The 25,098-nt window shown below is 42.5% G+C and overlaps 2 protein-coding genes across 2 annotated transcripts in view; both read right to left on the bottom strand.

Annotated features, from left to right (window-relative positions):
- Positions 1-2,432: 2,432 nt before the first annotated feature.
- Ttc32 (tetratricopeptide repeat domain 32) lies at positions 2,433-19,680 on the bottom strand. The gene is made up of 4 exons (XM_004839041.4): positions 16,865-19,680; positions 13,530-13,696; positions 4,106-12,739; positions 2,433-3,977 (listed from the first exon to the last, which is right to left on the bottom strand). The coding sequence occupies exons 1-3, from the start codon at positions 17,014-17,016 to the stop codon at positions 12,588-12,590; spliced, it is 471 nt and encodes a 156-aa protein (XP_004839098.1). The 5' UTR covers positions 17,017-19,680; the 3' UTR covers positions 2,433-3,977; positions 4,106-12,587.
- Positions 19,681-19,812: 132 nt separating this feature from the next.
- Positions 19,813-25,098, bottom strand: part of Wdr35 (WD repeat domain 35) — a 96,589-nt gene continuing 91,303 nt past the window's right edge. Inside the window, exon 28 of the mRNA XM_087216647.1 lies at positions 19,813-21,613. The gene's annotated coding sequence lies outside the window, so the exon portion shown is untranslated. The remainder of the gene's footprint in view (positions 21,614-25,098) is intronic.

Genomic DNA, 25,098 nt, shown 5'->3' with positions numbered 1-25,098 from the left:
CTCTTTCCTGGCCCGGGAACCGTCTCTGAAGGGCCATGTTTCTCGCTGTAAAAATGGGTGGTCCGCCTTGTTAACCTAGCCGAGAATCAGGTGTTAGTTGGCTGTTAGGCTGGGGACTTTGCTGGCTCTGGTGCTGAAGAACTCTGGCTGCCTAAGTCCCTGCCGGGCCCTGGAGGATTTGAGATGCTGGCTTCTCCCCCACTGAGGACGCACTGCACTACCAGGATTTTAGAAACACTGATTGCATGGAACACGGAGCAGGACAGTTTCAATGCCAAGTGTTGGCTTACAGAAAGGAGACCCTTCTAAAGGGCGCCTAATAAGATGGGATTTGTGTATTGGCATTTATCGAACGGTTGAACTGTTCTAAAAAGCAAAAGAGCCGGCTGTGGTGGTGAAAGCCTGTGGTCCCAGCACTCCGGAGGCTGAGGCAGGAGGATGTCTGTGAGGTCAAGGCCAGCGTGGGCTACACGGTGAGATCCTATTTAGATGATAGATAGATAGATAGATATCAAAAGCAAATGGCTTTCAGTAGTGGGTGTAATCTGACTGGCCGAAGTATCTAGAGAAGGGAAAACAGCACCGAGGAGAGAGAAGCATCAGAAAGGAAGCAGCAGCCCGAAGCCTTGGAAGGAGGAGCACTCGTGAGCCTGAGGAGAAGACGCAACACCTGTGGTCCCGCAGGACCGAGTGAGTCTGGAGCCAGGCCTGGGCTGAGGAGACACACGTGTTCCCTCACACTGCCTCCTCCGCGCGCGTGGAGCCCTCCACTCGCTGTGACAGTGCTGACAGTCCCCCACCTCCTTGCCCGCTCCGTCCCCACCCAGGGCCAGTGACCCCTGCTAGTGGGAAGAGGACTGTGCAGCTTTCACTCTCCTGCGGGGGCCTGCTCTCGGGCCAGGCGTTTTGTTTCCTCACTGTGAACCTCACCTGGGCCACGGCAGCAGCACACACCCTCCAGGTGTGGCAGCGCCTGCCACTGTCCAAGATCTCGTCCTCTCTGGGAAGCTGTTGCTGGGGGTCGTGCCCTTCTAAGCTGCCCAGAGGGTCCCCTGGCCCGGTCCCCCTCCCAGAGAAACCCAGCATCCCCTCCAGGGCTTCCTGTCCACCTGAGCAGTTGCTTCAGAACCCATTCCGGTTTCCAGGAGATTGTCGCCTTCACATTAGATCCCTTCTGCCTGAGCTAAGTCTGGGTTAAGGTTTTGACCCCTGAGGCTAATGTGTCCCAAGGCAGAAGGAGCAAGGATTGGCCCCCTGAAGCCTGAGTTGTTCATCTTCCTGTTGGTCTCCACCTTGTCCAACTTCTGGTGTGAATTAGAGAACAAGGCAGGCTGTCACCCTGGCAGTGACCAGCGGACCCCGGTTAATGGAGTGTGACGCTGCCTCGGGCTGTGGGCTCCATCCTCACACCCTACCCTGGCACCAGGCGCCCATCTGCTCCACAAAACAGGTCCTGATCAGGGCCTCTGAGGCCAGGGCAGCTCCTGGCAAGAATTCCTTTCCCCGAGGAAGGTTTCCCTGGGCAAACCAGGACAGGCTGGTCATCCTCAAGGCAACTGGCTGCCAAGAATCTGAAGCTGTTTCCTCACTTTGATTGTAGCCTAATAAACTCCGTCACTTTTGCTAAATAGAAATAATGTTACTTATTAATGGGTTATCAAGCGGCGTCAGTGCAAACACATGGAAATGGAGGGCATTTTTCTTACCGGAAGGCTCCCTAGTGAGCCCCCAACCTCTTTCCCAGTTCCCACTCCCTGCCTCCCCGAATGTGAAGGTCTTCTCCTCCCTCCCACACGTGTAGATCAGCTGACAGCCAGCATTGCAGCGGGTGGAAACATGGTGATGTCTACGAAGTTTCTTTCAAAGTCCTTTCTGCCAGCGTCCTTTCCTGCGGCCTCTGTGTGATCTCACAGGACTGGGTCGTGGGTTCCGATCCGCACAGGTACCTGGATCCTGGCCTGGGTCTAAGATTGGGTGTCAGGATTAATGACAGTAAGTATCCCCTAAACTGAGAATTCTGTTGTTAACCAACTGCAGAACACTTGACCCAGGCTCCCCCCCCCCCTATAAAATACCTGTGAAATAAAGCAGACACCTTTTCCCTGTTCCATCCAGCTCAAGGTTCTATGACTGGTGAAAACTGTGTGCCCACTGAGCAACTCAAAAGGAATTGGTTCTGGCAGTGTGAATGCAGGCAGCCAGCCGAGGAGGAAGAGTCTCAGGGCCAGGCGGGCTGCTCCGGCCCAGTGTGCTGCTCCCTGGGGCGATAATTGCCGATGATGGAACACAGCAGCGATTTATGAGAGTCCCCGAGTAGGAAGCCCTAGGAGGCTCTGCATTAGTCATGTCTGAGATTCCTTCTCCCTCACACTGCAGGCCTGAGGAGCCCACTCAGCCACTGCCCAGATGAAGGACTTATCGATCCAGGAAAGGAAATTCACCAGCACAGCTTTATTTTAATAGCAAATAAAAATGACTTTTTTCCAGGAAGGAAAACCACATAAAACTATGGGAGACCGAATTCTGGATCCAGTCAGGCTGAGATAACAAAATCACATGGTACTGACGGTCTCCATTTGAGAGAGGAAGCGCACGTAACACCCCAAGAGCTCAGCCCTGGAGAGGGGTGCAGGGAGGCCCTCCCCCAGCTGCCGACCCCTCCCCACACCCCACCTCCTTGTTCAGAGCCTTGCAGGTGGCCAAGTGCGGGGGTCACGGGACATGTCACACATGCGCACAGCTGGATCAGCACCAGAAACACACTCGACCTTGACTGATATGGCTTCTGCAGGCAGGCCCCCATGTTGAAGGGGACAGCAAACACCCACAGAATGAAGGCCCATGACAGACGCTAAGCCAAAGGACAAGAGCAGCGGTCCCCAACCGGAGGCAGCTTCCAGGGACTCAGATTCGGCCGCTTTGGGGGAGGGCCCAAACCCGCACCTCTAACATGTTCCAGGTGCCACTGATGCTGCTGCTCCAAAGGTCACCCCAGAGATGTGACAGCTGGGCTTCTGCAGCCACAGCGCACCCAAACCACCTGGGGCCGGGAGACCACGCTCTGGGCCGGGAGATCTGCACAGGGCAAAGAACCCACCCTCCTTTTTCTTTTTTCTTCGGTGCTGGGAATCGAACCCAGGGGCTCACATGGGCTAAGCATGCACTCTACCACCCGGCTATGCCCCAAGCCCACAAGTCTGCTTCCTGCAAAGCCCGGGACACCAAGGCTGCCAGCTATGAGGCATCAGCATAGTGGAGCTAGACAGAGGCAGGGGCAGGCACTGACCCTGGAGGGGAAGATTAAAGGTAATGGTGGAAACTGGCCAATTCTTGAAGAATGAGCAAGAGTGAAGTAAATCAGGAAAAGAGAAAAAGATATTCTTGGAGAGAACACCACACAGGCAGGGAGGGGCAGAACAGTGCAGGTAGAGAGGCGGACGCTGCCCTTGCCGTGTGCTGGCAGGACACGGAGACTGTGGCTCTCAACACACAGGCGCCTCCCCCATGAGCCTCCACTCTCCCCATGCAAGAAGCTGGTCCAGTCCCGGTAAGTCTATTGGCTGCCAGGACTCGTGATGGAAACGATTTCTGTCCTGCAGGCCCAGGCTGACAGCTCCCAGTCCCGGCTGCTTGGCCAACGTGGATACTTTTCCACCCGGCTTGCTAGTAACGGTTTGTTGTTTGGCAGTCTGCAGTGAGTCCCACTTTGCTTTTCCAATCGCAAATCAGAGGAGCCTTGGTTTTGCAAGAGCTGAGTGTCTCAAAGGCACACAGGGTGGCCATGAATTTCTTGCAGGCAGCATGTTTAGTATGGCGCTCAGTCATTGGTTCCTTTCCTGATCGTCAGGGTCACGGCCAAATAAAGAAACAGCCTTCTCTTGCCCTCCTATACCCCAGGAATCTTGGTTCACAGGCCCATTCTGACAGAAGGCCCACCTTTTCTTCAAAACCCTTTGGTGGGTGCAGGAGGCCATCACCTGAGAACGGAACCAGTATCGAGCACGCAGCTCCTCAGCGTGGCCGCACTAAAGCACGCCCAGCTGCACGACTTGTAACAGCAGAAACCTCCTCCCCGCAGTCCGGGAGCCCGAAAGTTCACACTCACCGTGTCTGCAGGGCTGCGCTTTCTCCCAAGCCTCGGCAGAAGACTCCGCGCCGCTTCCAGTTCAGGAAGCCCCAGGACTCCCAGGCCTGGGCAGCATCACTCCGACCTCTGCTTCCGTCTTCCAAGGCACCCATCCACGTCTGCGTCCAGATTTCCTTCCTGGGGGAGGACACCAGTCACGGGGGTGGCGTGGATAAGGACACCGTCAGACTGGACTAAGGACCCACCTGCTCCATTCCATCATCTCATGAAGAAGATCTGCAGACTCCACTCCCAGAAGCTCCCATCTGGCTGAGACTTCAACAAGCCTTCTGGGGGGCACAAGTGAGCCCATCACAGACACCTGCTATAAAGTGATGTTAAAACACAGCTCCTGGTGATCTGACCCCTTAGGAGGCTTTCTTCTTCTAAATTAAACGGGGAGAGTAAACTATCTTAAATAAAAACGAAAATCTAACTATAAACTATCCTCAAGGTCAACTAAGAAGGGATCAAATGCTCGTCTGCCCTTTACCTATTAGCCAGTGATGCATCCACAAGATCCGAGTTGCAAGTTCATGAGAAGATTCCCGTCACCACTGCCCTGGTCCCCCGCAGGGCTTTGGCCTGCTGTCCCCTGGGCACAGTCCTGAGGCTGCCGCACAGCAGTGATCCAAGCAGACACACGGCCTGCCAGGGGGAGGAAGCCGGCGATGAATAAAACATGCGGTGGGTACTGGGAGAAAAATAAAGGGACGTAAAGCGTAACAGGGGTTTGCAATGTGAAAGCCCCGAGGTCAGAGCAGGGCGGGGAGAAGGCCATGGAGCGAGGAAGGGAGGAGAGGCCTTCAGCTTTAGCCTCCGCGAGATCCTTGCTTCTTCCTGAAGAAGGCCCTCTGGACGCTGCCTTGAGAAGGCCTCAGGGCGAGGGCGAAGAGACTCGCACTCGGCCAGTGACCTCTGGCCTGGGGTGGCGGCAGACGAGATGGACTGCAAGCGAGACTCGGGACGCTGCTCCAGGGCCACTGGCTCGGAGTCAGCCCTAAGCAGGGCAGCAGACGTCAGCCAGGGGGCGGCAGGACCAAGAGCCCAGGCGCCTCGAACCGCGGAGCACGTGCACGTGCCGCACCAACTCCGCAGCCTCCCACAGAGCTTCAGCACGAAGCGAGACTGGGTTCAAACAAACGTGGAGACAAAAGAACACATTCAGAGACAGTCTTGGTGTGAACCAGTTAAAACTAGCTGGAGAGAACAACACTAAGGTAGGAAACAGAACTAAAAATAGCTTTCAAAGATGGCTCACAGGAATAGGGAGGGGGCTTCGAGCCTTTGGCTTCCAGTCGTGCTGGTTAAAGGTGGACCCTGGAGGAGCACGGGGTGGTATGGTATTTCTCATGTATGCCTTCTGTGCCACTTTAATTATTACTGCCATATCAAAGCACTGGCAGTCATTATTAATGTGGCTTTTTAAATTATGGGTCAAATATTTTAAGTGAAATAAATCGGACATACATGTTCGTAGGGAGCCGTGGGAAGCGACTGAGCCGAGGGTCTCCAGCTGAACCCGAGAAATGTACGAAGTCTGGCTCTGGGACATGAAGCGGTCAAAGACACCGGCGGTGCTCAGCTCCTGACCTTTAGCTTAGGTGGAAGGGGAGCAGCACAGGAAGCTCCGTGTTCCTGATAACTAACCTAGCTCAACTAGCTAGCTTTCAGTGTCCTACTTTCCATGTTAACAGATTAGCGCCTGCTCTTTCTGAAACCGCCCCGACACTTCCCCTCGCAACTGTTTGAAGTAAACACGCTGAGCAAGCACTGGGCAGCAGTTTCTCCATCCGAGAGCTGCATCCCGGCTGGCCCCAGCTTTTCTTTCTGGTACGGGAGTTGAACTCAGGACCTTGTGCTTGCCAGGCAGGCGTGGTGCCACTGCTACATGCCCGGACCCCGAGCTTTTCTCTTTACGTGTGTGTGTCTGTGTTTTTTCCTTATCTCCCCTGCCCCGCTCGGGTCTCCGGTTCACCCGCGCTGGTCGCAGCACGTTTAAATATCGCATTGCTTCTCTGGGGTGAGAAACCAAAAGTGGAAATAAGAACCAAAATGTATGATAGATACTGGGAAATGGGAAGAAAGTGTTCAAATGGGAAGGGGAACAAGGGAGGAGGGAGGGGGGAGGGAAGGAAGGGACAGGAAGAAAGATAATAGAAGGAAAAAATAGAAACAAAGCTTTGTAAATAGAGAGGGGAAGAGAGGTTGAAGGGAGGAGGTGAATGGGAGAAAAAGAAGCAAGATATACCATGTACAGGCACAAGTCCCCTAGATGAATGGGGTATCTAAAATGTACCAATAAAGAAGTAAATATTTCCTCCTTAAAAAAAATTACGAGTCAATGCAGAATGAGGTAGATTTCTATGTTCGTACATGAAAGAATGGCCAGGAAGTGACTGAAGTTGCTGAATAATAGATATAAAACATAATTCTGTGCATGTATATGAGGACACATGTCCATGGATTTGAACAAAGAATAAGGTCTGTAAGGACAGATATGCACAGTGACCATCCTCAAGGAAGTGCGTGAATAATGAGGAAACTTTCTACATTAGAGTAAAACCTTGGTTTGTGAGCATAATTTGTTCCAGGTACATGTGTGTAATCCAAAGCCCTTGGTATTCAAAGCAAATTTGTCCATAAGAAAGAATGGAAACTCAGATGATTTGTTCCACAGCGCAAAAATATTCATAAAAACATGATTACAATCCTGTAATGTCATACAAAATAATAACATACAAAACATAAGGAAAATCAAATTAACCTGCACTTACCTTTGAAAAGCTTCAGCTGCTGTGAGGGAGACGCGAGGAGGGTTACTGTCTAGATGACTCCCTGGGCAATCACTGCTATCTGCTGGCTCACTGGAGTCTTTCTTTTCATGCAGCTGAAACAAGGAATCTCTCCAATGACACTTGCTTTTGCCTCCTGTAGAGGACTTCTCAAAAATGTGACATTGCATTGTGATTGAACAAGTTCATCGCTTGCAGCCTTGTACGGGTGGTGCTTTTCTACAAAACTTGATGCAGTCTCCCACATTTTACACATCTCCCTAATCTCATTTGAACTGAGGGATTTCTCTGCTTTTTTCTACTCCTCTGCAGATGAGATCTTCTCCATAACCTCTTGCTGCTGGGGGGACAATCTTTTTTTTGGTACCAGGGATTGAACTCAGGACCTTGCACTTTTGAGGCAGGCGGTGGCACCACTGAGCTAAATCCCTAGCCCATTGGGGGACAATCTTGAGGCGAGGTGGGGGAACCACTGGCTCAGTTGTGATCATGTACTCATATTTCAAACATCACTCATTTATCAAGTTAAAACTTACTAGAAATGTTTGCTCATCTTGCAGAACAAGTTACTTGCAATCCAAGCTTTTACTATGTATTCTTCTGCAGTTTTTACTACTTTTGAAAGTAGTTTTAACTCTAGGTGTTTTTATTAAGGGTGAAGGTCCTTCCTATACATTGCTTCAGCCAGATCTCAATTAAACGTCTGCATAACCCAAACAGAAATCATTGAATATTTTAAAGAAATAGGAGTCAGCAAAATAGAAACTTTCATTCTTATTCCTATTAAAAATGAGACCACATAATGATAACCTCTATTTAAGGTGTTTGTTTCTTTCAATAGTAGTGTTAAAATACAAATTTTTAAAAGTGAAGCATGACTCATAAGAATATGGAATGAAAACATGGCAAATACTTGACTCATTAAGAACCAGAACAGTAAGCACTGGAAGACCAAGTACAGTACTTACAGGCAATGAAGGAGGAATTTGGAAATAAAATTGCCAAGTTAGAGACAAAAATGGTTAGTGTTCTTTATGGCAATAGAGCCATGAGCTTTAGGGTCATCTTTCCTACCAGACAGAATTCATTTGTACTTTCTCTAGACAAAACTTAACAAGTTATGTGTAACCTCAGTCTGGGCCCTAACCAAGAGTAGAATCAAACAGTTTGGGGTGGGTCTTTTGGTCTGGGTTCACTCTGATGCTGAAAGAACGTGTAGTCTTCCTTTTGCCTTCCTGCTAAGTGTTGGATGCTTTTTCTTAACATAAGATACAAATTTACATATTGGCAACCGTGGCTTTCAAGTTTCCAAATGCAGTTTGCTTTAATATTCATCTGCTTTTCACCAGCTTGTGTGTCTGTTTTCAATTAGGAAGGAAAATGACCAACAAGCGATTCTAGCATTGCAATAATGTTCCGTTAACAAAATATATTTTAAAACTGTTTTGATACTCACCTTGATTTATATTAAAACATTTTTGAGTAATTTATGCACAAATTTTTTATCAGGAAAAACTAAAATCTGCTTTGAGTTGATATCAGTTTGGCACCCAATCAACTGATACTAATTGCAGCTTTAAAGGTTAATAGGGGTTTCGGATGTAGCTGGGCAAGGTGCATTTCTTAGCCTCAGGTTCCTCCTTTATGAAAATTAAGTTCTTCGCTGCCTGTGATGACCCACACAGAACAAGGGTTATGCAGCCACACCCTTGTGTTACTGTTCTATGCGGACTCAAAGTCATAAGTTTCATAACTTACGGGTTTCTCTTTTTATCATTTGTCTGGCTACATGGATTTGTGCTTTTACTTTCTTAAAAATTTGAAAAGCATGAACTATGTTTTTTTCATCTTATCATTTGCTTTATTTTTTCAAAAACAAAAATTAAATTGTATTTATCATCCTTCTTTTCTTTATGCAGAAGTTCTGAAGTTCCCTTATGTTAGATGTGAAATGTAATCTAACAAATACCATTTTAATTTGGAAGCCTATTCTAATTTATGGTCACAGTTTAAGAAACGTAGAACGCTAAAATCTGAACTTGTATGGAAGCCTTTAAAAAGACATACTTAGCTCACACAGCAACAGTTTGGTCTGTTTCCCTAGGCTCTTGAAAACAAAGCCCACGCCACATGATCATCAACAATTAGTTTTAAAAAAACAAGTGTTCGCCCAAACACCCTAAATAATCCAACATCACAGCTCCAGCACAGACACCTTCCCTCATCTCCATAGCATGAGTTTCTACTCAGAGAACAGCACATGAAACAAATTACCACCGTGCTATGTATTTTGACAAAACCAGAAGAGGTGACATCTTTGATCTGTGTTATGCACATACTGTTATTTTTTGAAGCATCTCACATTTAGTATTTAATTCGCCTAGGGGCCAGGGATGTAGCTCAGTGGCACCACGCCTGCCTCGCAAGCACAAGGTCCTGAGTTCGATCCCCGGTACCGAGAAGAAAAAAAAAAAATTACTACTGCTTTAATTTGCTTAAAGGTACCTTTCTGTGTAACAACTTTATTGTTTGCATGCAATTCAAAAAACTTAAAAACTGGTTTTAAAACATGGCACAGAAACTCGGAATATACTTTAGAAACCATCCAACTGTACAATTCAAATAAATGAACTGTATGTGAATCACATCTCAATGCAGCTGTTTCCCTATGTGTCCCCAGAAAAAAACAAGTAAGCACTCATAACAGTCTGTGCAAATTAGTTACTTTCAAATTGTTACACTTACAGGCACTTGTTTTCATTTTTTATTTTTCTTACTGTGAAAAGAGGGTATCGTGGGATAAAATGGAATTTTTCCAATTAAAAGTATTTTTTCATGTAATGGCTTTTCACTCAGAAGCAGCATTTTCTGGCACCAACTGAAGTTGTTAAGCAAGAGATAGGTTTAATTATTTGACCCTTGAAGTTAAAATTTGTAAGAGAACTACACTCAGATGAGCATCAGTGTAAACGCTGGACTCATCTGCCCCGACAGAGATAAAATATAGTATGCCCACTTGGAAAGATGGTAATAGGAGGCCAAGGTTATGTTTCAGCCAAAGACACCAGTGAGAGAGGAGAAAATCCAGGAAAGACACAGGAGCAACCAGCCTGGCTCAATCTGACTGCAAGTTTAGCTTGCTCTTCCTTCTGCCACCAGCACTGTAGTTTGCTATCACAGACAGTGCACGGCTGCATCAGCTCCAGACTTTCCAAAAGGGCAAACAGGTAACTTTCTAAACCCAAAAACAAAACATGAATCAATTTATTCTATTTTATTATACTTTGGGGAAAAAATTCTGGTATCAAACCACAGTTTTCTACTTTATTTTTGCAGAGAAAACAACTTAGAAGACAATACAAGTTGAGTATTTTTCTAACAGAAAAAAGGATGAAGCAAACACTGAAATGTGGGAAAGATGCATAATACTGAACCAAAGACTATCCTTAAGCAAAGTATCAAAAGTATTAGCCAATCAGAAGCCCAGAATCTGAATGTACAATACCTACTTTCAAAGATAAATGCATTACTCTTCAGTTACTTCCAGTTACAAATGAGAAAATAGTGCCTGGGTCTCCAATTTCCATTTCAGTGGCTTTTTTTTTTTTTAATGAAGAAACTTTTAATAAAATCCAGCGAACCAATAGACATTTTTATTATTTTCTTTTTGGTACCGGGGATCGAACTCGGGTCCTTGTGCTTGTGAGGCAGGCACTGAGCTAAATCCCCGGCCCTCTTCTCTTTACTCTTTATTAGGATCAGATACAATAAAAAAAAGAATACTTCTTTAAAAATGTCTTTTGGGGGACTTAGCTCAGTGGTTCCGGCGCCTGCCTTGCAAGCACAAGGTTCTGAGTTCGATCTCTGGTACCAAAAAAAAAAAAGAGTATGTGCCAAGAGAATATAAAGTCATTTAAGTATTTTTTAGGTACTGGGTTCTTCGGGTGCAATGGTTTTAAGGTCTAACATCTACAGATTTCACTTTTTTAAAAAAAGGGTTTTTTTTTAAAAAAAGGATTTTTCTGTGTTCATGCAACCTTATAAATTCATTTCTAACAATGGAGAGATAAATCACTGGAAAATGTGAATAATTCCAGAAATATACTTTTTCTTTCTGGCCATCAAACTTAATTTCCTCTTCATATTCATTCACCTGCAGTACAAATTCCCCATGTATTCTTGCCAGATATTATATATGAACTACACACACGGCAATTACTTTGTCTGCTTTGTGAGCTCACTTTTACTCAAAAAAATAAAAATAAAATAGAGCCCTGCTAAGGCTGAGGGGGGCGACCGGCTTGAGGCCACAGGAGCACCCTGCGCCCGCCTCTCAGACGCCGGCCACTGTCTTCCTGCTCACAGGGTCGCGTCCACCCCGAACAGTTTGCTGCAGCAGTGATATACTAGCTTGGGAATCTCAAGCTGAGGGTCCTATGTCTGAAAGCCAAACCACAACAATAAAGATTCAAAGATGTGGACAGAGCTCAGGCGTCAGCTTGCTTGCTTTCTCTCCCCGCCCTCCCCAGTGCTGAGGCCTCAGCAGAGCCCAATCGCTCATTGGCTGCACCCAAATAAAAAGGAATTTTTAAAGCTTTACATCCACAGTGTGTTTCTATCAGTCCCTTCCTGGCCACCCCACACTACCCGTAAATCGCTACAGTACGAATGCTTCGCTAGACTACGAATGTTTAGCTACAGTATGAATGCTTAGCTTCAGCATTCAAAAATGGTAATGATGAAAATAACTTCATGACCCACAGAAAACTACGTTCAATATACAGTAATTTTAAATCTTAACCTATCAGTGATTTCTAGAGAAAATCAAGTGTATGTTGAATTCTAATTGCTCTCCTGTATGACATGTGCCTATTTTTAAGCCCAAATATTTTGTCTTTCCAAGCCCAGCTACACACAATAGCTAGCTTTACTCTCAAAGCAAATGCTGCAACGGAGAAAATGAACAGGCGACAATGATTCTAGATTAAAAGAACTCAAAGACATAACAGAGCAATGAAACCTGATAGTCTACAGACCCAAAAATAAAATCTACATATTTTGAATTGGGGAAATCTGAATACACTCTGGATATGGAGGACATTATAGAATTATTAACTTTACTAAGTATTATAATGGTATTATGATAATAAAAAAGAATGTCTTTATTCTTGAAAGATACAGGCTGAAATATTTAGGGGTGAAGTACTGTGATAATTGTATCTTATTCTCAAATGATTCAGCAAAACGTTTTGTTTTTAAATACAGAGAAAAGGCAAATATGGCACAATGTTAACAACCAATGAAACTAAGCGAGTAGTTTCTCAATGTTGATGGCATTATACTTTCAACTTTTCTGTAGGTGAAGTTTTTTTCAAATAAAAAATAGCAAAAATAAGATTTACTGAAGAAAATACATTTATTTAAAATATTACACTGTAATCATACACACTTATACATTGCAATTATTTATGTACACTCTCTAAAAATCAGCCAAATCAAAATAGTTTTCAACCTGAAATTAACAATCTTAAACATTGTTTAACTTTCAGTGCTAATGCATGGATCTCTTACCTTAAATACAAAGAGCTCAATATCTATCTTAAATTATAGCCAATTAGGTGCAGGTGTAAGGATCATAAATTAGTATTTCAATTAAGTTGAAAAGTTCAATAATTTTTTTCAATATTTCTTTTTGTTTTTCTTCTTTGTTTTTCTTCTTTGTCTAGAATAGTCTGTTTTAAACTCAAAATAGCATCTTGAAATCCAGGATTTAAGTCTAATACTTTCTTGAAATCTTCCAAAGCTTCATCGAAATATCCTGTGCCAGAATCCAAAACAATGGAAAAGGAAAAAATGCTGAATATTTCTACATATTATTCACAGCAAAGTTTAGATACACATAGTTTTGCTTTGTATTTATGAGCTTTCAATCACTCCTAGTAAAGAAAGCTTATTTTTCTTAGTAACTATATAGAGCTGTGTACATCAAAGAAATGTTATGTGCCCGTATGGAATAATTATGCCCCAATCAGCTATTGCAGGGCTGGGGTGTAGCTCAATGGTAAAGCACTTGCCTAGTAAATAAATGTGTGAGTCCCTGGGTTCAATCCTCAGCACCACAAAAATTAAATCAATCAATCTAGTTGTGGGTTTAGAAGATTTAATGGGTAAGTAGCAAAAATTATGACATTTCAATAAGCATATCACCTCTTTTACATAAGTGCAGTAAAACTGGGAAACAAAAAACAGTCCCTCTAATACAGAAATGTAAGCTTCACTGTGATTGTCTCAAAAATCTCCGAAGATTTTAACTCACGGAGTGTCACAGGTTGCCAGCACTACCCTCAATGCGCAGGCTCTGCCTGATGGGGCCCCAGGCCTGTGCCCAGATCCACTTCCCACCTTGGCGCTCCGCTGTGATCATAATGCCTGCCAACGCCTAAAATAAGCCCAGGTACACTTCCTTTGTTCCAAGTGCTAAACCTAAATTTCACTTAACCCTAAAACCCAATCATCACTACATTCATTTTACAACAGCTGATAGCTCTGAAATAACAGAACATAATCAATGAGAAAAGCATAACATCAAATCAAATATAAATTCTTACCCAGTCTATACAATATCAACCCTCTGTTGTAATAAGGAATTTCAAAACTGGGTTGGACTTCTATGGCAGATGTGTAGTCATCCATGGCTTCGTAAAAATCAACCCTGAAGTACTTGATCTGCCCCCTGTTGTTATAGGCAGTAGCCAAATCCTCAGGGCTGCATTTGCTTTAAACAAAAAGTTCACATTAAAAACACCCTGCTACCAAATTCCTCTCATTTCCACTTTCATTTTCTTTTGAGCACTGTCAAAACTTCATAGCCTGGAACATGCTGTCCTACACTGAAAAACCAAGCTGAAACAAAGCTGAAATACATAAGGTACTGAAATCACTTTTTGTTTATGTGTTTCATGGGGTTAGAGCGCCACAATGCCAATCGGAAAAGCACAAGATTTTACAGTGTGTTCAAAGCCCCTGCTCATTGCCACGTTTTGTTGAATACAGTATTAAAATTACTGTTCATTTTCTAAGCACACACTATGGGGCAAAGATCAGACACAGAAAGGAAAGCTAGCCCAAAGTTCACGTTTGCAATGGACATGTCAGACACTGAACTGTTAAGGTCATTCTCGAAACCTAAAACAATGAGATTTGAAGTTGTATTCCACTGATAAAGAAATTCAAGTCAGCCCTGGGTGAAACTTCAACAAGCTGATCCCCAGAGAGTGAGCTGGGCGGGACCTGCCCACTCTCCAGCCAAGGCCAGCCTGGCTTCCTCATCAGAGGGTGAGCTCTGTTCCACCCTGCAGACCAGGGCAGAATCAGCTCTGTCCCTGACAGCTCTACAGGCTGCCCCAAGAACGTGAGGTGAGTGGAGGTTCCCCAAAGGACTGGACACCCAGCCACATGAGAAGCCACCGCTGTAACAGGTCACAGCCCCACCACTCACTGCCCTGAACCTTTGCACAGGACAAATCACCTACACAGAGAGCATTCGGGGCCGCTGCTATGAGTCAGGGGCAAAATTTTTCCAAAGTGATTCTCAAACCTGCAAATTAGACTTATCTGACATTTCTGTTATACCCCATGGTGCAGAGTGCAGTCCTCAGAAAAGATTCGTGGCTGCAGTCAGCTACTTCCCTTAACATCTAGATCCTTCAGATCTTAGACAAGGACTATTCACTGCTTTGGCCTGCAAAGGCACTCACAGTGGAGTTTGCTAAGCAGAGAGGAGTTACTGCAAACTTGGGAAAAATTTCTGTTCTGTGAGCCCTGAATGAGAGAGACCTGTACAAAGATACTTCAGATGCCAGTAGAGCAGCATTAAAGCTAGAGAACAAGAGCCCCATGCCCTCCATCTGTCTGTTGGGACACCAGCTGATCTGCTACCCATGAAGAGTTTGAAGAAAAAAAGCAGCTTAGGGACTTCAGTAAGGTTTTAGCCCTTAAATTTGAAGTTTTGAGACTTTCTCATAAATTCTTATACTCAGTATGTTAGATTTAGACTTAGGTCCCATTACAAGAAATTTTAAAAGCCTATTTTTCACGCAGAAATTTTGTTTCCGATTTTAAAGCAATGGGCCAACAGTTTATACTGAAGTGTTTTTTTCTGTTATATTGAGGCTAGTATTTTTGGTAATAGATTTTAACCAAGTTACCTAATGTGGATTTTTAGCATTTGCTGGCTTTGGCAAAGACAAAATATTTGAAAATTAAGTTATGGTTAAGGCTGCCACCTTTGGATATTAAAAAGAAAATGTGATAAACCATTCAGAGTGAAAGATATTTAAACACTGTAAATACTACTTCAAGATGATTCAGTGCCCCAATCTTTTAAAAACACATTTAATCTCCAAAAGATTATATTTGGGGGGGAAAACTTAACTGACCAAATTCAGTTTCAATCCATGAATTCCTAGGAGAATTTTACAACTGTAAGGAAATTGAAGGTTAATTTTACAGATGAGAAAGACACCAGATGAAGATGAGAAAAGGTACCAGTCACACAGCAAAGCCAAGATGAGAATGCAGGCATGCTGAGCTCCCTCCAACTGACCCATGGCAAATTTTATTTGTTTATGCCGGCAAAGGGCAGAAATTACATTTACATGGACAGCTGGGTTCTTAGCCTGATGTGCAGAAGAATAACAAGACTGGAAAGCATCCACATACCTGCTGCTGATGAGTATTTTTTGAAACCTCCTAGAGGCCCTCTATTCTCAGAGCTTGAAGCAAAGACACTAAGTTTCCTACATTTACTAATCTTTGGGAGGGGGGACTGAGGCAAGCATGGTGGCACCAGCCTACTGTCTGTTCAGAAACTTCTATTAACCGTCAGTCTGGTGTATCACTGAAATGTGAAAGCGTGTTCATCTTTCCAGTTTAATGCCATAGGAGTTTAACAAAAACAATAAATATCAGGCCCCTAGTGTTCAGTTAAGCCTTATGCAAACTACAAACTGGCGTTTTATCAAGAAAAATCGAATCCTCTAAGGGAGAAGTGGGTGATGCAGATATCTCACAACTGCCGAAGTCCAACCAACCCTCTCCTTTAAGCCACCGCCACCACGGCCCGTGCGCACCATCAACAAGCACAAGGGAAATACCCGAAGTAACAACAAATGCTACAGATCCGAGCATAAACCCCGGAGATGTTTTGGACACTCAGATACGAGCAGTTGAGGCTAACACCGCAAAAAGGAAACCAAGACATTACAGCCTCCCTGTGGAAGCACTCAGTCCCACCTACATTCCTGCCATAATATTGGGTTAGACTTGGGTCTAAACCTTAAGATTTAGCCACCAGCTCACAAGTATTGTAGGAGGCAGATGACCATACTAAAATACAGCAGAAAGACGCATTCGGCAAATCCAGACTACGGGAACTCAGGACACACAAGCTCGTGTCCTCCACCCAACTACAAGGAAAGGGCGGGGAGCCCGAAGACAGCACAGCTGCGCATGCCGACTTGAACCAGAAGCCGCACGCCAACCCTCCAGGTAACACCGGCACACTCTGCTGGTCAACCAGGGCCGTTCCAACACTGACGGGACGTGTGACCTCAGAGCCCTGCGATGACATGACAGCAGGGCTGTCTTTTCAAGAAGCCTGGTGTTTAGGAAACCGGCCCGAAACATCCATAAACAGGACCTTTGGATGAACTGGTAGCTCTTAAGCCCGGCAATGGACACCCGAAAGTTAACGGCTTTTCCCCACATATTGAAACGCCGCTCACAACAGGGAAACACAAAGTCGCCTCGCGGCGGGCTGAGAACGAGGCGTGGCCTCCCCGGCGTGCGCTTTCGCCGGGTCTCGAGCCCCTCGGCCGCGACCACAGCGTGGCAGGACGCGGCTCCGCCCGCCGCCCCGGGCCCCACGTCTCGCGACAGTTACCTCCCGGGGCTCGCGCCGACGGCGGCCGCATGGGCGCACTGGCGAATGTACGCCGAGTACCGCGCCTCGGCCTCCGCGAACTCGCCCTTCTCGAAATGCGCCTGAGCCACTGCCAGCGCTGCCTGGCTTTCTTGCCCTTGCTGCCTTTCCATAACTGTCCAAGGCTTAGCGTTCGGTGTGGAATGGGTTTTGACTTCCGAACGACTAAAACCACTTCCGCGCCCGGATGTTGAAATTTGCCCACAGTACCGGCGTTCCGAAAGGGGGAAGTTTGTGCCTGCTGAGGACCCGTCTTCTCGCGAGAAGCTGGTCCGCTGCCGGCGTAGCGCGGGAGTTCCGGGCACGCCTGAGTAGACAGTGCTGTGTTCGTCCTTCGTTGGTCAGGAAAACAGCCGACGAGTGGTCCCCGTAGCTTCCAAGTCCGTGCCTAGGGTCGCGAGGCGCTTGTCCTTTGTGACAGGCATTGATTGTGTTGGAAGAGAAGGAAGGAAACCACAGTCCTGTGAACGGCTAATTGGGCTGCGCCTACTGTAGCCTCCTCCCGAGACGGCTCCATGCTTAGGGAAGAACCGCAGTTAGGAGTCCTGAGTAGGCTGTGGTCACGCTGAGACGCTCTGCATCCAAGTCCTGTGAGCTCTGCTGTCCCACGGCCCTTGTATTAGCTCCAACACCGTAAACGGCAAACAGCCTACTGACCCGCCAGGATCGTGTAAGGATTAAGCAGCGTACTGTGTAGAGTCTGGGGTTGGTTGGTTTGTTTTCCTGTGGGTTTTAAGATCAGCTTAAATTCTCTGGCTGTTCGTAGCAGAGAAACCCAAATAGTAACTTAGAAGTACACTGTGTGATCCAAATTAAAATTACATAAATAACTTTGTTAACTATCCTACACTGAGTATCTGCTCGGTGTCTTCTTGAGGTCCCTCGATTTTGTTTTACTTCTCAAACTACTTGCGCATCTCTCAAGAAAAAGTAAAAATGAAAAATATATATAGGAGTGATCTTTACATGAGAGAGCCTCAATACTATGTAAATTGTGCACTTTTTCTGTTTCATTATTTTTCACTGACTACGACTGAAAAATACAAATGTAGTACACTGATGTTTAAAACACACTCGTAGAAATTACAGGATTGGCAAGACTACCACCAAAAACAAAATTAAAAGGTTTAAAATTCTCAGCACCCAAACTTTGATAATCCACTTCTGCCTTGCACTGAACTAATAAGGACTGAAAACAGCACACGATCAAATACAAAAATCCTTCTTTTCTCCCGAGCTAATGATATATCTTTCCCCAAAAGATTAAAACATACAGATGTCCTTATCTAAGTCTAAAAAGCCTTGAGGATATTACTACCAATTCTATAGAAATATAGAGGATTCTAAGAGTGTACTGCAAAGAACCATACGCCAAAAGCTGGGTAACTAGATGAAAGGGATAAATTCCTAGAAACAGAAACCCTACCAAGACTGAATCATGAAAAAACAAAATCTGAAGACATAACTAGTAAGGAGATAGAATAAGTTAAAAAAAAAAAAAAAAAACAGCAAAGAAAAAGTTTCAAACCAGAGGGCTTCACTGATAAGTTCTGCCAAACATTTAAAGTATCCAACACCAGTCCTCGAACTTCAAAAGTTGAACAGAATGGAACACTTCTGCCTTATTCTATAAGACCAGTTTTGCTGTGATACCAAAGCCAGACAAAGGCACTAGAAAAAGTACAGGCCAATATCCCTTGGGATATTGATGCAAAAATCCTCAAAAAAAGACTAGCAAGTCAAATTAGTAGCATATTAAAAAATTATATACTATGACCAAGTGGAAATCATTCCTGGAATTTGAGGATGATTCAACATATGAGCAAAATATTTAGCAAAATAAACTGAAAAAACTACATGGTCATCTCAGTGGATGTAGAAAAACCATTTTGATTAAATTCAGAATCCTTTGATGATTCAAAATAACTCTCAGCAAGCTGTGAATAGAAGGAATCTACTTCAACTTTGAATATGTCATATATGAAAAAATAGTCAACACCAATGAAAGACTGAAAGCTTTTCCTCTTAAAATCAACAAGGCTCACTTTTACCACTTCTATTCAACATACTGCTGAAATTTTAGCCAGAGCAATCAGGAAAGAAAATGAATAAATGAAAGCCATCCAAACTGGAAAAGAAGGCATAATACGATCTCTGTTCACACGTTACAATCTTATATAGGTACCCTGAAACACACACACATAGAACTACTGAATTAATCCAACAAAGTATCAGGATACAAAAATCAACATGCAAACGTCAGTTGTATTTCTACACACTTTAACAATGAACAACCCAGAAATAAAATTAAGAAAACAATTACATATAATAGCATCAAAAAGAATAAAATACTTAGGAATTAACCAAAGTGGTGAATGACTTGTACAATGAAAAAATGAAAAGAAATAAATGACATGCCTTCTCACAAGATGGTTATAGACTGGAAAACTTAATATTGCTAAGATGCTAATACTATCCAAAGAAATCTATAGATTCAATAGAATCCCTATCAAAATCCTAATGACATTTTTGCAGTAACAGAAAAATCCACCCTAAAGTTTATAAAGAATTTCAAACAATCTTGAAAAAGAATGAAGTTAGTGGACTCCACTTCTAACTGCAAAACTTATTAGAGAGCTACAGTAATTTAAAAAACAATGATGTGGCATTGACACAGGAACAGTCTTTTTACCAAATGGTGTGAGAAAAATAGATACCCACATGCAAAAGAATGAATTGGGAGGCTTACTTTATATCATATAAAAATTAGCTTCAAATGGATCAATGACCTAAGCATAAATGCTTAAATTATAAACACTTAGGAGAATACATAAGGCAAAGATTTTGCCACATAGAATTTGGCAGTGATTTCTTGGGTATCACACCAAAGGCACACAGCACAAAGAATATAAAAATCAGTACAACAGAAAATTTTACTTCATGAAAACTGAAAACGAGAAGAACAATACAGAGATGGCCAAAAGGCCTGAATGGAATTTTCTCCATAGAAAATACACAAATTACCAATAATTACCTGAAAAGGTGTCCAGTATCCTAATCATGAGAGAAATGCAGAACTACTCAGTTTTTTAATTACGTCTTCAATTTCATTGGCTGATACTGGTTTATTTTGAATTTTTATATCTTCTTGATTCAGTTTTGATAATTCATATGTATCTAGGAATCTGTCCATTTCTTCTGTATTTTCCATCTTATTAGAATACAGGTTCACAAAATAGGTATTGATCATTTGGATTTCTTCAGGATTTTGTGATTTCACCCTTTTCATTCCTAATTGCATGGATTTGAGTCTTCTTTCCTTGTTTTTGGTAAGATTGGCTAAGGGTTTGTCAATTTTATTTAATTTCAAAGAACCAACTCTTGGCTTCATTGATTTTTTTGTATCGTTCTCTTAGTCTCCATTGCATTAATTTCTGCTCTGATTTTTATAATTTCCTCCCTCATATGAGCTTTGGGCTTGACTTATTCTTTTTCTAGAAGCTTGAGGTTCATTAGTTTGTTTATTTAAGCCTGCTCTGTTTTCCTGATACGGGTATTCACAGCTGTAAATTTCCCTCATAGCATTGCTTTCATTGCATCCCATAAGTTCTGGTATGTTCTATTGTCATTATCGTTTAATTGTAGAAACTGATTTCTTTAATTTCATCTTTGACCCATTGGTTGCTCAGGATGGTGTTATTTAATTTCCATGTGTTTATGAAGTTCTTGTGGTTACATTTGCCATTGACTTCCAATTTCATTGCACCATGGTGTGATAGTATGCATGGGATAACTTCAATTCCTTTGTATTGGCTAGTATGTGGTCTATGTTGGAGAACATCCCATGTGCAACTGAGAAGAATGTGTATTCCGATGCTGTGGGGCAGAACACTGTAGACATCTACTAAGTCCATTTGTTCAAAAGTTTGGTTCAGTTCTAATATTTCATTGTTGATTTTCTTTGTCTAGTTGATCTATTTGTGATAGTGGGTTACTGAGGTCCCCCATTACAACTGTATTAGTGCTTATTTGACTTTTCATATCCATTAATACTCATTTTATATAGTTGGGTGCATACATATTTATGATTCGGTGCTACATATTTGTGATTTGGTGCATACATATTTATGATTGTTATCTCTTCCTCTTGGATTGATCCCTTTACAAGGATACGGTGACCTTCTTTGCTTCTCTTAATCAGTCTTGACTTGAAATCCACTTTGTCTGCAAATGGAATACCTACCCCTGCTTTTTTCCAGGTTCCTGTTGCATGGAATATTGTTTTCCCTCCCTTGACTTTCAATCTATGAATTTGTTTTTTAATTAAATGTGTTTCTTGTGTCCAGCATATTGTTGGATCTTGCTTCTAGATCCATTCTGCCACTGTTTCTTTTGACTGGTGAATTGAGACCATTAACATTGATAGTTATAACTGATATGTATTGTCTTATCTCTGTCATGTTATTTTCCTGTTGTTGGCTTCCTTCTTTCCTTTTGTTTAATTGCCTGCCTTGCCTTATAGATTCATTCTGTTGGGGTTCATGGAGTTGTAATCTTTGTTGTCTCTTTCTAGAATATCCTTCAGAACACTTTGGAGTACTGGTTTCATGGTCATGAATTTCTTCAGGTGTTCTTTGCCATGAAGTATCTTATTTCTCCATCAGTTTTGAAAGATAGGCAAAACTACGCTCAGATAACACATCACACCATCTGTTAGAATGGAGACAATGCTTTAAAAAAAAAAAAATACCAAGTGTAGGTAAGGATGTAACAAAATTGTGCACTATTGCTGGAAAGGTAAAATGGAAGCCACGGAGGAAAACAGTATGATAGTTTCAAAAAATTAAAAATAAAATTATCATATTATTCAGAAATTCCACTTTGGAGTATATACCGCCCAAAATTTAAAGCATGATCATAAAGAGCTATCTGTTCACCTATGTTTGTAGCAGCATTATTCACAATAGGTAAAATGTGCTCATACCTTAACTGTCCATCAACAGATGGATAATAAAATGTACTATACACATGCAACAAAATTAAAGGATGAAAGCCTCAAAGGATAAAAATTCTGATACAAGATACAACATAGATGAACCTTGAGGACATTATATTATCTAAGTGAACTAAGCCTCTCACAAAAAGACTGCATCATTCCATTTATATGAGGTACCCATAGTGGTCAAATTCAGAGAGACAGGCGCTACACTTAAGGAGAATGGAGGTATTGTTTAATGGATATACAGTTTTAATTTTGCAAGATGAAGAGAGTTCTGGAAATGGATGCTAATGATGGTGGTGATGTACAATTAATGTAGTTAATACTACTCTATACATTGAAAATGGTTAAGATAGTAAATTTTGTTATATGAATGACTTAATACATTTTCTGTTGCTATAACAGAATACCTGAAGTAGAGTACTTCACAAAGAAAAAAGATTTTGTGTAGCTCTCAGTTTTGGAGACTGAAAGTCCAAGACTGAACAGCCCCATCAGTTTGGCCTCGTAACATGGCAGAGGAGCAGAAGGCAAATAGCAATATGCAGACGGAACCCAGTGTGTAGGGGGTCATGCTTTGCAACCAGCTGCTCTCACAGGAACTAAATCCCAGAGCCCAGCACTAACCCTTTCTACAGGTGGCACCCCCAGTAACCTAATTACCTTTCTCTAGGCTCCACCTCTTCAAGGTTCCACTACCCTAACACTGCCACACTGGAGTCAGAGCTTCCAGCACAGGAACTTTTGAGAGACATATTCCAACTGCTAGCAGTGTGCTTTGTCATATTGTTAAAAATGGAAAAAAAATAATCAACTAGCAGGCAAACTGCTATAATTTTGAGATACTTGCAACATTATGTTGAAGTTATTATTATGTTTCTCTTTCCTTTGTTTAATCTACTGTAGTTTCTGCTTTATAAAAGTGATTGCCCTACTTACTGTATAATGTTATCTTTTTGTTTTGGGGGGGGGGGGGTTTGCGGTACTGGGGATCGAATTCAGGACCTTGCACTTGTGAGGCAGGCACGGTGCCACTGAGCTAAATCCCCAGCCCTGTATAATGTTAATCTATGTCCACAAATATTCTTAAACATCATATTTTTGTGAATTAAAGCTTTTAGCATTAGAAGTATTCCTGATTGTGACTTAGCATACAAACAAATTAAAAGAAAACTCAATAGATTCAGAAAAGGCATTTAATAAAATTCAACTCCTTAGCAACCTAGGACTACCAGGGAGCACACTGAATTTATTAAAGCATACCAATAGACTATAGCGAATATAGTACATGTGCTAAAATAATGAAAACTTTCCTTTGAGATTAGGAATAAGATAACCATGCCCCAAATCATCACTTCTATTATTCAACATTGTGTGTGTTGGGGATGCTAGCTATTATAAGATGAGAAAAAGATATAGAAGGTAGAATAATTGGAAAGAAAAAGTCATTAAACACCAATTATAAGATTTCCCCTACCAGATAGCAAGACCTGGTATTATACATCTCTAAGTCTGAGACATTATGTTTTGGGCACAAAAATGACAAAGAGACCAGTGGTGGGGGGCCCTGCTATATACAGACACATATACATGTACCACTTGATTTTTTTATGTAACTGCATACTGGAAAAGATGGACTTCAATTAATGATCCAAATGGTAAAAATTAAATTTGACCCTTACCAAATTCATAGCAATCAGTTCCAAGTAGATTTAAATTTTAAATGTGAAAAGAGAACAGAATAAACAACTTTTAGAACCTAGTAAAGTATCTTCATGACCTTGGGTAAGGAATAATTTCATAAACAACCTATTTTCTCTATTCTTACTGACTTTTTACCATTTCTATTATAGAGACGGAGTATGAAGATATCCAACTATAATGTAAATGTGTCTGTCTCTCCCTTTTAGTTGTCAGTTTTTGCTTCACATGTTTACTTAGGTATATTAACTAGAGTCATGTCTTCATGCTGAATGGACCCTTTTATCACTATAGTTCTCTTTCTCTCTACTAACAGCCACTGTCTTGAAGTCTGTTATTAATAGAACCACAATGCTTTCTTACCCTATTTGCCTAATATGTTTTCTCTCATCCTTTTTAACTCTTATCTGTTAGTACATATTTGTCATGCACATTTATCACATTTTCATAGGGAATTTGTACCTGCACATGACATATTGTAACTTTTTTCCCCATTCCCTTTCCCCCTCAGCACTTCTTCCTCTCCCCATTCACAAAAGCTTTGTTTCCATTTTCCCCTTCTTTTTTTCTTTGCCCTTCTTTCCCTTCTCCCTACCCCCTTTCTTGTCCCCCTTCCCATCTAAACATGTTCTTCCTACTTCCCAATTTCTTTCTTTTCAACCTGTTTTTGTTTTTGTGTGTGTGTGTGTGTAGTTTTTTTTTTTTTTTTTTTGGTACCAGGGATTGAACTCGGGTCCTTGCGCTTGCAAGGCAGGCAGCGAAACCACTGAGCTAAAATCCCCAGCCCTCTTTTAACCTATCTTTGCTTTTCAAAATCTATTTTGAAAAATGTGTTTAAATTATTTAGTCCTTCTGCATTTAATTATCAGTATAGCTGGGTTTAAGTTTGCCACTTTTCTATTTTCTAGTTATCTCATCTATGCTTTCTTTTTCTGCATTCCTTTAACTAGGTGGTTATTATGGCATTTTTCCTTATTAACTTCATTTTTGTTTTATTAATCAGCTTTATTAAGGTATGATTTATACTGCTTTTATTTTTTAGAGAACTCTCTTAAGAGTTCTTTTTATAATAGAGCAGTTTATTTCTATTCAGTTTCGCCTGTTTCTTTTCCTTCTCTTAAACTCCACTAAAATAGAAATGCCTTACTTTAAGAATGAAAAGCCCCACTGTTCAGCGTCCACTCTGATGTTGTGACAAAGGTGCACCGAGACCAAGGCGCCTTTCCATCCCCCGTGTTCCTTTGCACCCTCTGAATCAGTCTTCCCCCCACACACACACCTCAGGCACTACTTCCTATCACTGTGATTTTGTTCCTAGAATTTCATATAAATAACATCATAAAATCAGTTGTCATTTCTTCCTGGCTTTTCTCACTTGTCTCAGTGCTTTTGAGAGTTATTCATACTGTTACATGTATCAGTTTATTCCTTTTTATGGCCCAGCAGTAATTCACTGTGTTTATACTACAGTGTGCTACAAATTCATATACTGATG

Source organism: Heterocephalus glaber, unplaced genomic scaffold (genome assembly GCF_053883595.1).
Source record: "Heterocephalus glaber isolate CG9 unplaced genomic scaffold, H.glaber_assembly_v1.0 deba00001457, whole genome shotgun sequence".
NCBI lineage: Eukaryota > Metazoa > Chordata > Mammalia > Rodentia > Bathyergidae > Heterocephalus > Heterocephalus glaber.
Note: the sequence above shows the minus strand (reverse complement) of the source record. Positions and strands in the feature narration are given on the sequence as shown.

Bases quoted from the DNA above. Each gene is read 5' to 3' on its own strand.
- Ttc32 (XM_004839041.4), bottom strand. From the start codon at position 17,016: ATGGAAAGGCAGCAAGGGCAAGAAAGCCAGGCAGCGCTGGCAGTGGCT. The intron at 13,697-16,864 runs GTAACTGTCGCG...TTTTGTTTAAAG, and splicing joins GTCGGCGCGAGCCCCGGGAG to CAAATGCAGCCCTGAGGATT. The intron at 12,740-13,529 runs GTAAGAATTTAT...ATTCTGGCACAG, and splicing joins GTTGATATTGTATAGACTGG to GATATTTCGATGAAGCTTTG.